General features: G+C 36.0%; 1 protein-coding gene across 6 annotated transcripts in view; it reads right to left on the bottom strand.

The window, feature by feature from the left end:
• Positions 1–3166: 3166 nt before the first annotated feature.
• Positions 3167–14167, bottom strand: part of ATP8B (ATPase phospholipid transporting 8B) — a 198971-nt gene continuing 187970 nt past the window's right edge. For all 6 annotated transcript variants that reach the window (XM_083141074.1, XM_083141075.1, XM_083141076.1 and 3 more), the window contains 4 exons: positions 11573–11676; positions 9558–9689; positions 7200–7348; positions 3167–4574 (listed from right to left, as the gene is read on the bottom strand). In XM_083141074.1, coding sequence (XP_082997200.1) covers positions 4289–4574; positions 7200–7348; positions 9558–9689; positions 11573–11676 — 671 coding nt within the window. In that variant the 3' untranslated portion in view covers positions 3167–4288. The remainder of the gene's footprint in view (positions 4575–7199; positions 7349–9557; positions 9690–11572; positions 11677–14167) is intronic.

The raw sequence follows: 14167 nt of genomic DNA, 5'->3' as shown, positions 1-14167 counted from the left end.
GTGGAGTTAAATTAATGTCACTCAGAATGGCTAATGTAATTTTATGTACAGGAAAACCTCGTTAATACGATATTGGTTAATACGAAGTACCCTTTAATCTGAAGTTCTTCCCATTCCCCAGCCGATAAGATAGGATTTATAATGTATTTCAGTACGGATAATTTTTAATACGAAGTTGTTTACAAGACCCTTCCGCAAAACTGGTTTCGCTTAATTCGAAGTAGACACCTGCGTAAGTCGACAAGAGAAGATCGAAAGTGGAGAGAGCTTGGACGTTATTTTAACTTGACCTTGATACGTTTCCTTGTCCTAAGAGCTGCTGACAACTGGAGGGAAGCAGCCCGAAATGCCCGCTGGACATTGACATTCTTTGTCAATGTGCATGGCAGGTCTTTCCCCGCAGAATGCGCCACCTTGCAAATATTCACCAGTGTTAGATGAGAAATGCAAGATAAGATCGCACAAATGTTCCAAAATACAAGACGCATGGCGCCTGGAAGTCTCACCCATCTGTCTAGCTCTGAGCTCGAGATACAGCAATTTCCCGTGAGCGAGCAACTTTTGGCCTGGTAGTAGACAACTTCCGGTAACCACTTTCATTAAAAGCATGTTCTTTGTGCCCTGTAGAACTTCATAAAAAAAGGAAAACTGTTACAGATAATCAAAGCCCCATAGACCAACTAAAGATCGTCAACCCGCTTAAAGCGTTGTCATCTAGGTTTCTCGCAAAAGTTGACATCGATCTTACGTATGTTGCAACTCCAGTTTCCCCGTTTCATACGTTTCCCAACTGTGCCGGTCATAAAATTTGCCAAAACAGTGTTTTGTTGTCTGCGTGACTTCTCCCCTTTCGCTATCAGCAAACAGGGGGGGGGGGGGGGGGGGGTGTTGCTAATTGTTTCGGCCACAATTTTCTTGCTCGTGTGCGCACACTGGCTCCTTTCCTTTGGAGTCTAAAAAAAAAAAAAAAAAAAAAAAAAAACAGTTCTGAATACCTTCTTCAAAACGAACAAAAACCGCATGATAAGTAAAAGAAAAGTGACCTCCTTCCTTCTCCTACAACAGCTCATTATCCCCCACTGGTGTGCATGGGAATGTGATAATTGCAGAATTCAGGTCCCTCTTTCTTGTTTGAATGCAGCTGTCTGGATAGGAAATATTGCCCGTATTATTGTCTGTTGCATGGTAAAAGGTAATACAAGGATCATTTTTTTTTCACACCGCTGATAAAAGTTCGATCTTCGACAACTGCCTTATCTTTAAAATGCCCTTTCCCTTCTACCACCTGCTGCTCTAACTTTCAGCCGGTCTCATTGTGTTTACGCTGCAGCTGGCGCCAGTGATTAGTCTAGCGTCTGGAAAGCTCTCGCTTGCAGGTAACTGCAATGACTCATCCAGTACGAAGGAATAAGCGAATAAGCGTCATTGTTTTGAATCTCGCAAAGCCATATAATCCCCGCTTTTCTTCAGAACCATTAGCGTGCTGCTGTTAAAAAAAAAAAAAAAAAAAAAAAAAAAACAGCAATGCTCAATGTAGGAATACGAGAGGAAAAGTTTTCGCGGAGCGAGTGTTTGACCTCCAGAATACTCCTGAAACCTACAACAAATTGTCGATTAATCTGAAAATAGGCAAGTTTCGTAAAGCTTGTTTTTAGTTCATTTTATGCTGATGAGCTAAGCGGGATTAAATATACAGTTTGAAGTGGAATCCAAACCAGAGTGATTATCGAGTGCGGCACGTGTCCTAGGATACACATTTGGTGCAAACAGATCGCAAGTTGTGTGTTTACTTTTTCAGTGGAGATTACAATGCAAGTTGAGGAAGAGTTTGAACTGATCCCTGCAAAGGGGGAGGGGGGACGATTATGAAGTTAACTGAAGCAAAGAATACGTGACTTTTTTAAGATGTCTTTTTAACAGCCGGACCAGAACGAAATTTACAGCCCCGATTTTTTTTTGTTTTTTTTTGCCAGTTAAAGTTGTGTTCTCTCCCAAAAGAATCTTCTCTTACCAGTTAATCCTGTAACGGACAATGTTCTAGTGAACGCAGATAAAATCCAATATTCATTCTGTCTGATTATCTCCCTCTCTTGCTCGTGCCAGTGTGACTACTGTCAAGATTCTTCCGAGTTTCACTTCTTGCAATAAACGAGATTGTTTTCCTTTCCCTAGGTCTCCGTGCAAACGGGTTTCTTATCAACTAAAATTGTAAGAATTTCATGGAAGAACAACGACTTTGCACAATTAAAAGAAAATACCGTTTGTTAAAAGACTTTTTGCCACAACATGCATCCCGTGCATAACCGGTTGTATAACTAGGCAGGATAAATGCTGTTAACCATCTCCTTGGAATCTATGTGTCCACGTAAGCTCAGTGTTCTCATTTTGTGTAACATTTTTTACACTTTCTTTAAAACATACAATATTATTATATAGTACATATAAAGCTTATTTTCTGAGCTACCACCAAGTATAAAACATCCTTTGTGGGAGAATTTATACTCTACTTTATTTACACCTGAAAACAGGAGCCATCTTGAAAACTTTGGATAACTCGAAGTCGTTTAATACGAAGTTGACATTTTTTGGTCCCTTGAACTTCGTATTAACGAGGTTTTCCTGTACATGGAAATGAAACACTATATTGTATGGACATTATTTTAGGTTTACAACATGGATGGACTTGTGCATCAGAATGAATACAAATGTTGCCTGGTCATTTACTGAATATTTAGAAAAAAGTGAATAAACAGGATTTTTGACGTTTAATATCTTTTGGGATGGCAACATGGACACCTGAAAGAAATTCCAAGTTATGTTGTAAAGTGTGGTAGTTTGCATTCGTACACAAAATTTAAGATCAAAAATTGGCTGTGATTTTTCAATTTCTGTGCATACATTAAAATTGGTGATATTTCATCAACATTTGTTATTTTACATTTATATTTATTTGCACTGAGGTTGAATGACGATTTGATAAAACAGATGAGGCTTCAGTGTGTTATGCTAAAGATTCCTCCCCATCACAGGTTGTGTGCAATGTACTTTACAAACCATGAAAATGTATTTTCAAACAAAGGTACATCTTGAATTTAAACTTAAAAAAATAAAATAAACTTTAAATTGTGGATTGGCTTTGGAAAAACCCCAAATCAAGTTCTTCAAGAAAACTGAAATAACATTTAATTTCATTAATTTTTAGAAATATCTATTACACATTGGTTCCCCAAAAATATGAAAGATCTATATAATATATACAATCTTCAACATTTATGTCTTTTTTTATCTACAAAAATATTCCAACAGAGTAATTTATATTTGCATGTGTAAGTAATAATAATGTATATATATAATCTTTTATATTTTCCACAACTATTTAACTGATATAAATCATCCACAGTGCACAAAAGAATCACAATACACAAACACTCTCCACTGACGTAATTGTTTCCCAGCTTCCGAAGTGCAATGCTATAAAACATCTATGTACAGAATATATGTTTCTTCTCACCACTTTCCTTATTTCACTGAATAGAAAATCTACATTGTTTTCCTCGTTTTGTAATTAATCGTTTATTAATATGACTCCTGCATTTTTTAAGAATTCACTTAAGCATTCTGACATGTATATAAAAAGATGAATTAAAAGAAAAAGTAAGAAATATTTCAGTCACATGAAATCTTTTGTCTTGTTTTCACTAAAAATAGTGCAACCATCCATTTTCCTTAACACAAAGTGTGTACCTAATAAAGAAAATAAAAAAATATACACTCGCAAACACACTTGTTTCAGAATGTCACTCAATTCATATTTTTCATCTTTTTTTAAAAAATAGCCCAGGCCTCTTTGCACAAGCAAAGCACTTACATATATATTCGTGTGTGTATGTACATATGCATATGCAGGTATGTATAAAAAAATTTTGTACATACAAACAAAACGAGTCTAGTAAAAAGATCATCACATTTGCAAGAAGTCAAACACAAAACCATTGTGGGCACAACACTTCCCCTTCACCTCAAACAACAAAATATGTACATTGTACATCCATTACACCATTAGGAACACTTGAACATTTTTTTAATCCGTGGTTCAACCAATTTCCTCGCACACTGCCCCAGCAGGAAATTGACTTGATTCGCTTCGTGAGGAAATGCTTCTCCTGAACATGTTTTGCGGTGCACACGCAACTGCTGCTTAGCAGAGCCATCACGTTATTTCAATAGTGACAGCATGTTCTATGACTGGACCCTCAAAAATTGATGGTATAACTAATTTCACCCTTTCTCATAAATTCAACGTGATATCCATTGTATTGCTGTCAGTGGGTGACACTATTGTTATTTGAGATTTCCGTGGGCTAAGAGCCAGTCCGTGGTTCCCGCCTCCCCCTCCAAGGCTAAGCTGGGGGTAAAAGTCTCCCCCATTCGCCGCCCTTTGCATCTTCATTATCTTGCCGGATGTAATAAGCCGGCCAAAGCCTTCTTGGTGTGCAAAAGCATATCCTGAACGAATTGATCGGCGACTGCGACGGGCAGATGGGGTACGCAGCACATCCTGAGATTGCCTTGATCTAAAAACATACATAATACCACATTAATAACAATTTATTACAATAAATAGAAATCTACATTGTAAATACACAAAAATGTGCAAGGGTGCTGATTAATATCTAGGGTTCGGAAGTTGATGACTTCAAAAATCTAAAAAAAAAAAAATGCCCTACAGAATGACCTTAAAGTTGTAAAAAAAAATGACCTAAAAATAATTTTCACCCTTAAAATGAAAGCTTGATATTTTTTTCATAAATTACAACAAAGTAGTTGAACAATTAGGCTATATAAATTGGTGTTTTAAACTACTGAAGCAAAAGGGATGCAGTTGTATTTATTTTACTTCAATGTTATTCTGTGTATGTTGTTTGCCTCCTTTCAGAGTGGGCCTTGCACGATATAGTTGTCAGTCAGTATCTGAAAATACAGTTGGGTTTCCTGTATATCAGATTATATATTTTTTTATATTGTGACTAAAACCCAATAGTGGCCAGCAAGGGAACCTCAAAATAGGCTTCGTGCAAAGTATTTTAGGTGTTGGAGGAAAAATAAATGTACCACAATTAATTATTTAATCCATTGTCAAACTTTCAGTTGAAAATAATACTATGCATTTCCATGGACCGCATGGCAAACTAGCTAAAAAGACCAGGAAATTTAAATATATAAATTATGCTAGCAAAGGCATTTAAAATTCACGAAACAACAGGGGAGAAGAAAAATTAATCTCAAAAATGAAGAAAAATGCAAAATAAAAACAATGTTTTCTGGTTCTAACTTCTGGGAAATGGACTGATATCAGGTTTAGCAGTCTTCAAGGCCCAGAAAAATGATGATTTTTCATCAACTTCTGGGCCTCAGAGGGTACCCAATACTTCTCCAGGGTTTGAGTAGCTTGTGGAGTCTGCAAAATGGTGTGTCACACTTTCATGAAGTCTAACTATTCTAAAAATTGGACAAAATTTGCAATTTACATGGATTTACAGATATTTAGGGTAAAGTTCTGTAGACTGGTAAAGTACAGTTCCAATGAAATACTTATACATTAGCATTTGTAAATATTCTGTATTGGTATCATTGGAATAGGTACAAGTATCTGGTTTGGTATCATTTTAATTCAGTTATAATGAATTCCATCATTTAAGAAAGTTTAAAAAATTGACAGGAATAACAGGTGTTGAATTAATTAAATAATAAAAACATAGCCGATAGGTTCCCACCTATGCTTGAAAATTGTAACAATTAATTGATTAATATTAGTGGGAGAGTATTCCACTCCAGTGTTTCCTTTAAAATGTTCAACAATTACATCAGAATATTAAAATTTAGTCACCACTGTACGTACCAAATAAAACAGTAACAGATATATAAATATTTGCTTTTGCACAATGTATTTTTATAGTAGAGAAAATTATTAAAGATACACTGCAGACAACAATGAAGTACAAACTTAAAATTGCAAATACCGTATTTACTCATGTATAATGCGCACTTTTTTCCAAAATTTTTGCCCCCAAAAACTGTGGTGCGTATTATGCACGGAATAATTCAGACACCCAACATGAAACCGTGCAGGGTCATTCCATGATTTTGGGACACTTGCATTGATTTTTCATGTTTACGGAACCCTATCATATTATATATCGTTGTAAAGCTTGAATCCTGCAGTTTCTGAATATGGAAACAGTATTCCATACAAGATAACGACACTAATGTGAAATGCAGTTGAAATAAGTTCATCAAAAAATGAAGAAACGTTCGGATTTTTATGGTACTTTGGTTATTTGGTACTGGCCAAATAACATGACATACATGGAGTGTGTAAATTCCTTAATGGAAGAAATCTTGTGCTGCTAATTGCTATTTGGAAGGTCCTGAATGTGCCTCATATAAATGTTACATTAGTCACGGAAAGAAAAAGTATATATTTTGAAAAAGAAGGAATGAGCAATTGAATGGTTATGACGTCATTCACTCTTGATCAGCATAGCAACAGATTTACAACCTACAACTAAGAAAGCCATTTCTTGAAACTGGATTGTTCTGCGCATTATATACGAGATATAATTTTTTGTCACTTTTACCCATCCAAAACCAGAGTGCGCATTATACATGCACGTGCACTATACACGCGTAAATACGGTAATATATGAAGAACCTTAGAAAAAGAAGCTACCATTTTCTTCACAATTACTTTAACACAACTAGAATATTGTATTATGCCTTATATTCATAAAAATTAGAACTATTTTCAGAATTTTCACTAAATTACAGGCTAGTATAGCAATGCTGGATTATTTTAACGATATACTAAGGTAAGAAGCTAAAGTTCCCTGTGCATGTAGCACCATGCCATGATGGCTCATTCTCGATATCGGCCATTTTGGAGGCAATGTGATCAGTACCACACTCCAGGTACCCATCGATTTGAGGCTGGGTGAGTCTCAGAGCTGCTTTATGCAGGGACAAGGCTGGAAAAATTCTGCCCTTAGATCACTCACCCCAAGAATCGAACCTGGGTCACCCACGTGGCAGTCAGATGCCCTACTGATACACTGCAGCTTCTTACCGATACATTGATATACCTATATCTGTACCAGTTAGTCTGTCTTGACCTTGTTAGGAGGAGGCAAAATAAGTCGTACCTTAGCGAAGCTAACCGTTGCTTCAATCTGACTCTGTCCGAGAGTGTCGGATGAACATCAATGAAGTAAAACCTCCACGCAAGCACAGGAATCATCAGGATCATTACAGTCAGCAACGTTGTGAACCAGAAAGTAGCTTCATTCATTGCCTACATGAGAAGAAAATCTTTCTTAGTTAACTCATGAACTGTAGCATGCAAGCATGGTTGTGATGATGATAATGATAAAACATCACAAAATGCATGTAATATAATATATTGTCAACTTTAAAATTTTAACCATTAAATTTGGAATTAACATTACAAGTAAAAAATATACGTAGTTAAAGACTTGAAACCGGGACCTTGATATTTCATTGTAAAGTGTTAGGTTTGGATCTTATTTGAGAAACTTTTTTTACACCTACAATCCCTAAATTCACAATTTTTGGCTCTACATTTGATGGAAATTGGTAATCTGTGTTCCAATTTTATACTTCACCCCTTTATAAATTCAATCTAAAAGGATCCAATAAAGCCATATGTTATTTAATTTTTCCAGGTTTTACATTTTCCTGAATTTGAGGATTTTCCATCTTGGTTCTCTGAAAAAATCAAATCAACATTCTGCTTGCACTACTTGTAAACTCTAAAATCTTTACAAGTAATTTTGTGCATGTGTGTTCTGGCTTCAGATGAACTAAATGTGCTAAACCATTTAAAGTTTCTCCAAGTGGCATTCAATGAAGTCTAAAAAACAGTGCTTCCTCAATGGTGCGGTGGTCACCTTGTAACAATGGGGTGGAGGCACATAGAAGATTGGATCACACTTTAAACTGTAGGTCCAGTCATGATTAGCCTACCTGTGCATAAAGTGAAAACAAAAACTCGAAATTAAAACTCAAGTCCAAAAAATGCAAAGAGTGTGTCGAGATAAGAACAGATGTCACCCACAGAAAAAAAATTTGACGAGCACAGGAAAAAGTAGTCTGATCTGTCAAAGGTAAATTCCTTCCATGCTTAACATTTCATTTATTCTGTTTGGCACATCAGTTCTCAAATATTGGAAACTGGCTCCTGCATGCTGACACTTTGGAGTGGTGTGCCATCATAAGAGTGGACGTCCTTCAGAGAATTTTGCTAGATGATAAAACATCAGCTCTTCGTCACAGCCCTGAAACAAAATCCCAGTTCATGGAATATTGTTGGAAGGGCTCACTTTCTGCAAAAACCATGATTTCTGTGTCTTCCGCAACACAGAAACTATTACAAAGAGTTGGAGAACGAAAACCACACCAGGAAATCCTAGAAAAGTCTGAGAATTTACTTTTTCTGAAAAGTCATAAAAATGTCAGGAAAATTAACTGTTTCTGGATAAGTAATAATAACAACTGAAAAGGCAAGCAAGAAATTTAAAACTTGTTGCTGACAAACTATACTTCAGTTTGATATACTGAGTATTACTGTTACGGTGGCCGATCCTAATGCTGGCAAGGGAAGTGGGGAGCAGGGAAATGACCAATCCAGCAGAATAAGAAACGCAGCAGCCAGTAGAACAAGGTTCCTAGAGTTACAGTAAATTTTGAATTTCTTTCGTGTAGAAATCTACTACAATAGGTGGCTATTGGAATTTACCACTCTTTTGCAATTATTATTAATACAGATACCATTACTAAATTTTACTGTATTTGTGTTTTATTTATGCTATAATTGTTACTATTTTTTATAAAAAAAATATTTGTTAACCATAAGTCAATATGTGCCAAATATTACATGAAAGCTCACCCCCAGATACTCCTTGAAACAGTCAATTGAATATTCTAAAAACTTGGTTCTAAGTGTAGTGTTAGCTCAAATATAGTGACCTTCTTACTGCCCTAATGGCTTTAGTTAGGATTTTTTTTTTTTGTATTTATAAAATTGTAGACACCCTGCATGCCATAATGCCAAGCCGGAGACAGGACACCACAGAAGCAAATGGGAAGCTGGGCATAGAACTCTTACTCCAGACTCCACAGAATTTACACTATTTAAGAAAACGGAAGAACACCTTCGAGCGCAGACAGACAGTTCCTTTTCTCTTATTGTATCAACTTTACGTTTCATTGATGGTATATTACATCTATTAATAAATTTGTTATAAACAGTCTTTTTTCTGGGAATAAAGGTTCTGGTACTCTTCAAGTGGGTTTGTTCATCATAACAACAACTCAAAACATTGTGATGTGTTCATAAATAAAAGGTGCTGGTATGGCATACTGCCAGAAAAAAGCACTGGTCATAAATATTTCTTGCTTCTGTAAACAGTTTCTTTTAGAATGCAGATTGTCAATAACAAAAATAGAACAATATATTTCAAATGTGTGATAAATAGCCTTACCTTAGTTAATGATCCAACGTAACTTCCGCCAATCACATAATTATAAAAATACTGCAATACGAAGTACCAAAGCAAGGATCCCCACACTGTTATATGGTTGAACACAGTCCAATATGAAGTATCAAGTGCAATCTAGAAGGAAAAGAATTTGTACTTCATTACAAATAAATAATACATTTTACACAGAAATATGCATTATGCATTTAAAATGAAAATAATCAAAGTTTTGGGGAAAAAGTTGAGGAAGCAAATTAATATACTGAAATGAGGTACTCCCTCATTGCACTGTAGCGTGGTGAGCTTCTGTTCTGATTAGTATTGCAGCACTAAACACAGCAAAAGTTTCGCCAAGCAACAGGACAAGTTCCAGAGAGGATGGTGGCAGTGAACATGAAAATAATACATCATAAAAAAACAAACAGATTCATGGATAAGTGAGTACTTCATTTTAGTATATTAATAGAGGCATTCATATTTTGTTTTTGACGAAAACAAGAAATGTGAAATAACACATTGTAATGTTAATTTTTCATGTTTCTGTCACAAAATGATGCAAAATGTGAAATAGACTCTTAAACATGAAATTTAGAGTATATTTACAGAAGCAAAAATGGACACCTTTATACAGAAATAAACTTAATTTTCTGGTAATGACATAAATGTGCTATTTGAAGGAATAAGTGCAGTTTTTAAATCAAATTTTGGATTATATTCACATTTTTGAAACCACTTTTGAACTCTATATTGACTCTGTTGTTGTACCGAAATTTTGCTTTTTTATTTACCAAAAATATGTGCCTCTATATATTAATAAAGAAGTTAGTTGATTTTATACTGCAACTAAAAAACAGGAAAATGTAAAACTGGGAACTTAAAACAGGTTCCACCTTACGCAGTTTCCTCATCTGGTCATCTATAGCAATTAAGGAGAAAATTCATTCGAGTTGTGTAATAATTGTCTACCTGAACTGTACACTGTCGGTTATCAGTAGCAGTAAATTTTATATTCATCCTGACATCATAGTCAAAAAGTTCCATTTTCAGAACCATTTCATACTGTAGTGCAATTGTGGACTTAAACCAAATGCAGGAATTGATACTACATTAGCTCAGCTAATGTAAGTAACAAGTGTTCTCTGGTTGCCAGCTAGGTTAAATTGGAGTTTGCTTCCAACGTTTCGAGGACATTGCTTTCATCTTCACACAATGTAGAAATGGAGACCAGTGTATTCCTATTGTCTCTCACAGAATCCAAACTCCACCACATTATAGTCATGTCTCCATTTCTACATTTTCAGAAGATGAGAGCAATGTCCTCGAAACATTGGAAGCAAACTCCAATTTAACCTAGCTGGTAACCCGAGAACACTTGTTCGAATCATGTCGCCAGGAAAGCTATAATTCCTATATATAAATAATAGGGATGGGACCGATTAATCGGTACTCTATCGGTATTTGCCCTTTATAGGCATATCAGTGTATCGGTAAAATTACCGATTACTTTACCGATTTGATATATCGATAAATATCTGATAATTTAGTGCAAAATTCTGCCATTTTGTTGTAATTTTTATGGATAATCTCCATGCCCTACTTTCTAAAAAAGTAAATGTCTAAATATGCAATTTGTTTTACACTGAAGCACCTTGAAACACACATTTATTAAAAAGGTGAATGAACCTTTCAGGTTCTTCAAGGACCATTTCTAATTTTATATCGGATCGGTAGAATATATCGGTTATCGGTAAATTTTATATCGGTAGTTTATCGGTATCGGCCAAAATTTCATATCGGCACATTCATAATAAATAAGTTCTACTAAATAGTAATGTTAGTTTCAATCCTTTGGTATGAGCATGAAGTGTATGAAAAATTAAAATCTGCAGATAATAAAATACAAATTATGAACATTTTACATGTACCAGCACTTTCGTTTACTTTGTACTGCAATTGATTTAATGAAATACAGACCTAGATATGAATAAAATCTTAAAAGATAAAACAATCATACCAACCTGGGCAGTCACTACTATCACTAATATAGTAGCAACAACACTACCAAAAAGCATGTGATCTGATAACACATGACCTTTTGGAGAAACAGCATCCTTGTATGTACCTAGAAATACGATACACATAATTAATGGCTTTCCTCTACTCATGTTAATCACACACACAAACAAAATAATCAACCACACAGCAATAATTGACCTTTACTTTTCAGCATTTGAATTAAAATTAATGTTAATTAGAACTTTTGTTTCTTCAGTTACTGAAATTCTTTAATTTCCTCAACATTTCAACCTACTGCACATTCATATTTTTCAAGGGACAAGAATACTATGAGGTACCTTCGTGCTGGCAAAGTGGTTCCCTCGGTACAATAGACGGTGGAAGCTAGTGTTTGGTGATATATCGTCATGATATTTTGGCAATATATATATCATGTCGGTGATATATCGTCACAATATTTGGCGATATATATCATGTAGGGGGATATATCATCACAATATTTGGCAATACTATATACCATGGAGATGATATTTCACCGATATCACGATACAGAAAAAATATATTGTCGCATATATCACAATATCAAATTTTCGATATCGTCCATCCCTAGTGGAAGCACATAGTAGTTCGGATCACACTTTAAACTGCAAGTCCAGACCCAACTAGCCTTTCTGGACTTAAAAGTCTTGTCCTTTGAAAAGTATGTGTATGCAATATGTCGAAAGAATGAGAAAATTAAAGATGGAACAAAAGTTCTTATTAATATTTTTAAGGTAAATGTAACTACACAGACAATTTGCAAATATTTTATTGTGAACGTATGTGAATTATTTTGTTTCAATCAAAATTATCAACATTCACATTTTTACCCAAGAAAAATAAATATTTTGAGTGTATCATACTGTTTTATTTTTCAAGACTTTACTGTATTTTAGTGTTCACCTTCAATATTAATTTGTACGAAAATAAAATAACTAGAGTTTTAGATTCACTGGCTCAAAAATAGCCAGTTAGGCTAATTAAGAATGCGAGTTCCCATTATCAGCCATATAATTCAAATCCTGCTTTGCCTGCAGGTCTTCTTCTTATAAGGCGCTACAGCTCTTTATGGGCTTTGGCCTGCTCAATTACCAGGTAACCAAGAAAGTTCATGCGGTTTTTACAACTGCCCATAGTTTTCATGGGGTAGTAAACAGTTCAGCCGCCAGGGGTACATGTATGTGTGATTGGCGGAAAGCTCATTCCTTGGCACGTCGGCTAACGTAGATAACAGGTCGCAGTCGATAGTTCGGGAGCAAGTATTCGCAGTGAATTATGGCTGTGTCGAATGCAGTAATCAGGGCGTGTTTACTGTATGAGTACAAGTTGGGCACAAAAGGAGCAGAAGCAGCAAGAAAAATATGTGCAGCGTTTGGAGAAGGTACAATTAGTGAACTGACAGCACAAAAGTGGTTTCAGACCTTCTCGAGTGGCGATGAGACACTGGCAGACAAACCTCGATCGGGCAGACCGAAATCTCTCGATGTGGACCAACTGAAGGCAGCAATTGAAGAGGATTCAAGTCAAACTTGTCAAGAACTCGCTCAACGATTTGCGGTAAGTGCTGAAACAATTCGTGTGCACTTGCATGAGCTTGGCAAATCATGGAAACTGAGTAAGTGGGTCCCGCATGAGTTGACTGCTGCGAACCGTCTCCAACGACTGAACATTTGCGCTTCCTTGCTCACTAGGAACAACAATTGTCCAATTTTGGACCGCATTTTGACGTGTGATGAAAAGTGGGTAATGTACGATAACAAGAAACGCTCATACTATTGGCTATCGTCAAATGACACCATACCTTTAACTGCAAAACCTGCTCTTCATCAGCGGAAGGTGCTGCTGTGTGTCTGGTGGACTACGGCTGGGATTGTGCATTATGAGTTCTTGGAAAGTGGTAAAACCATCAACAAAGAGGTGTACTCCGCGCAATTGCAAAGAGTGGCCGAACAGCTTGCAAAAAAACAACCTGCATTAGTGAATAGGAAGCATGTTCTTTTCCACCAAGACAACGCTAAACCGCATGCAGCAAAGATGACCCTGGAGGTGATTTCTTCTCTCGGCTGGAACTTCTGCCACATCCAGCGTATTCACCCGACATCGCTCCATCAGACTACCATCTTTTTTTGTCTATAGACAACCATATGCGCAATCGACATTTCCAAACTCGCAAGGAGGTTGAAAACGCGGTGGTGCAGTTTTTTGCGGCCCTACACAAAGACTTTTTCAAACGTGGCAACTACAGGCTTGTACAAAGATGGGAGAAGGTTGTACAAGCGGATGGTGGATATTTTGCAGAATAAATATAAGGTAAACACATTTGTTTTGGACCTTTTCTTCTTTGTACTAAAACCGCATGAATTTTCTTGGTTACCTGGTACATCCTTCCACTCTTCTCTACTCAACGCACATTTCTTCCAGTTCTGTATCTTCAGTTTTCTTATGTCATTTCTGACATCGTCTATCCATCTGGTTTTGGGCCTTCCTTGTGATCTTGTAGCAACAGGTCTCCAATTGTAAATTTGTTTCACAATTCTTTCTTCGGGCATTCTTTCAAT

This window comes from Lepisma saccharinum, chromosome 19 (genome assembly GCF_977018435.1).
Source record: "Lepisma saccharinum chromosome 19, izLepSacc3.1, whole genome shotgun sequence".
Taxonomy (NCBI): Eukaryota; Metazoa; Arthropoda; class Insecta; order Zygentoma; family Lepismatidae; genus Lepisma; species Lepisma saccharinum.
Note: the sequence above shows the minus strand (reverse complement) of the source record. Positions and strands in the feature narration are given on the sequence as shown.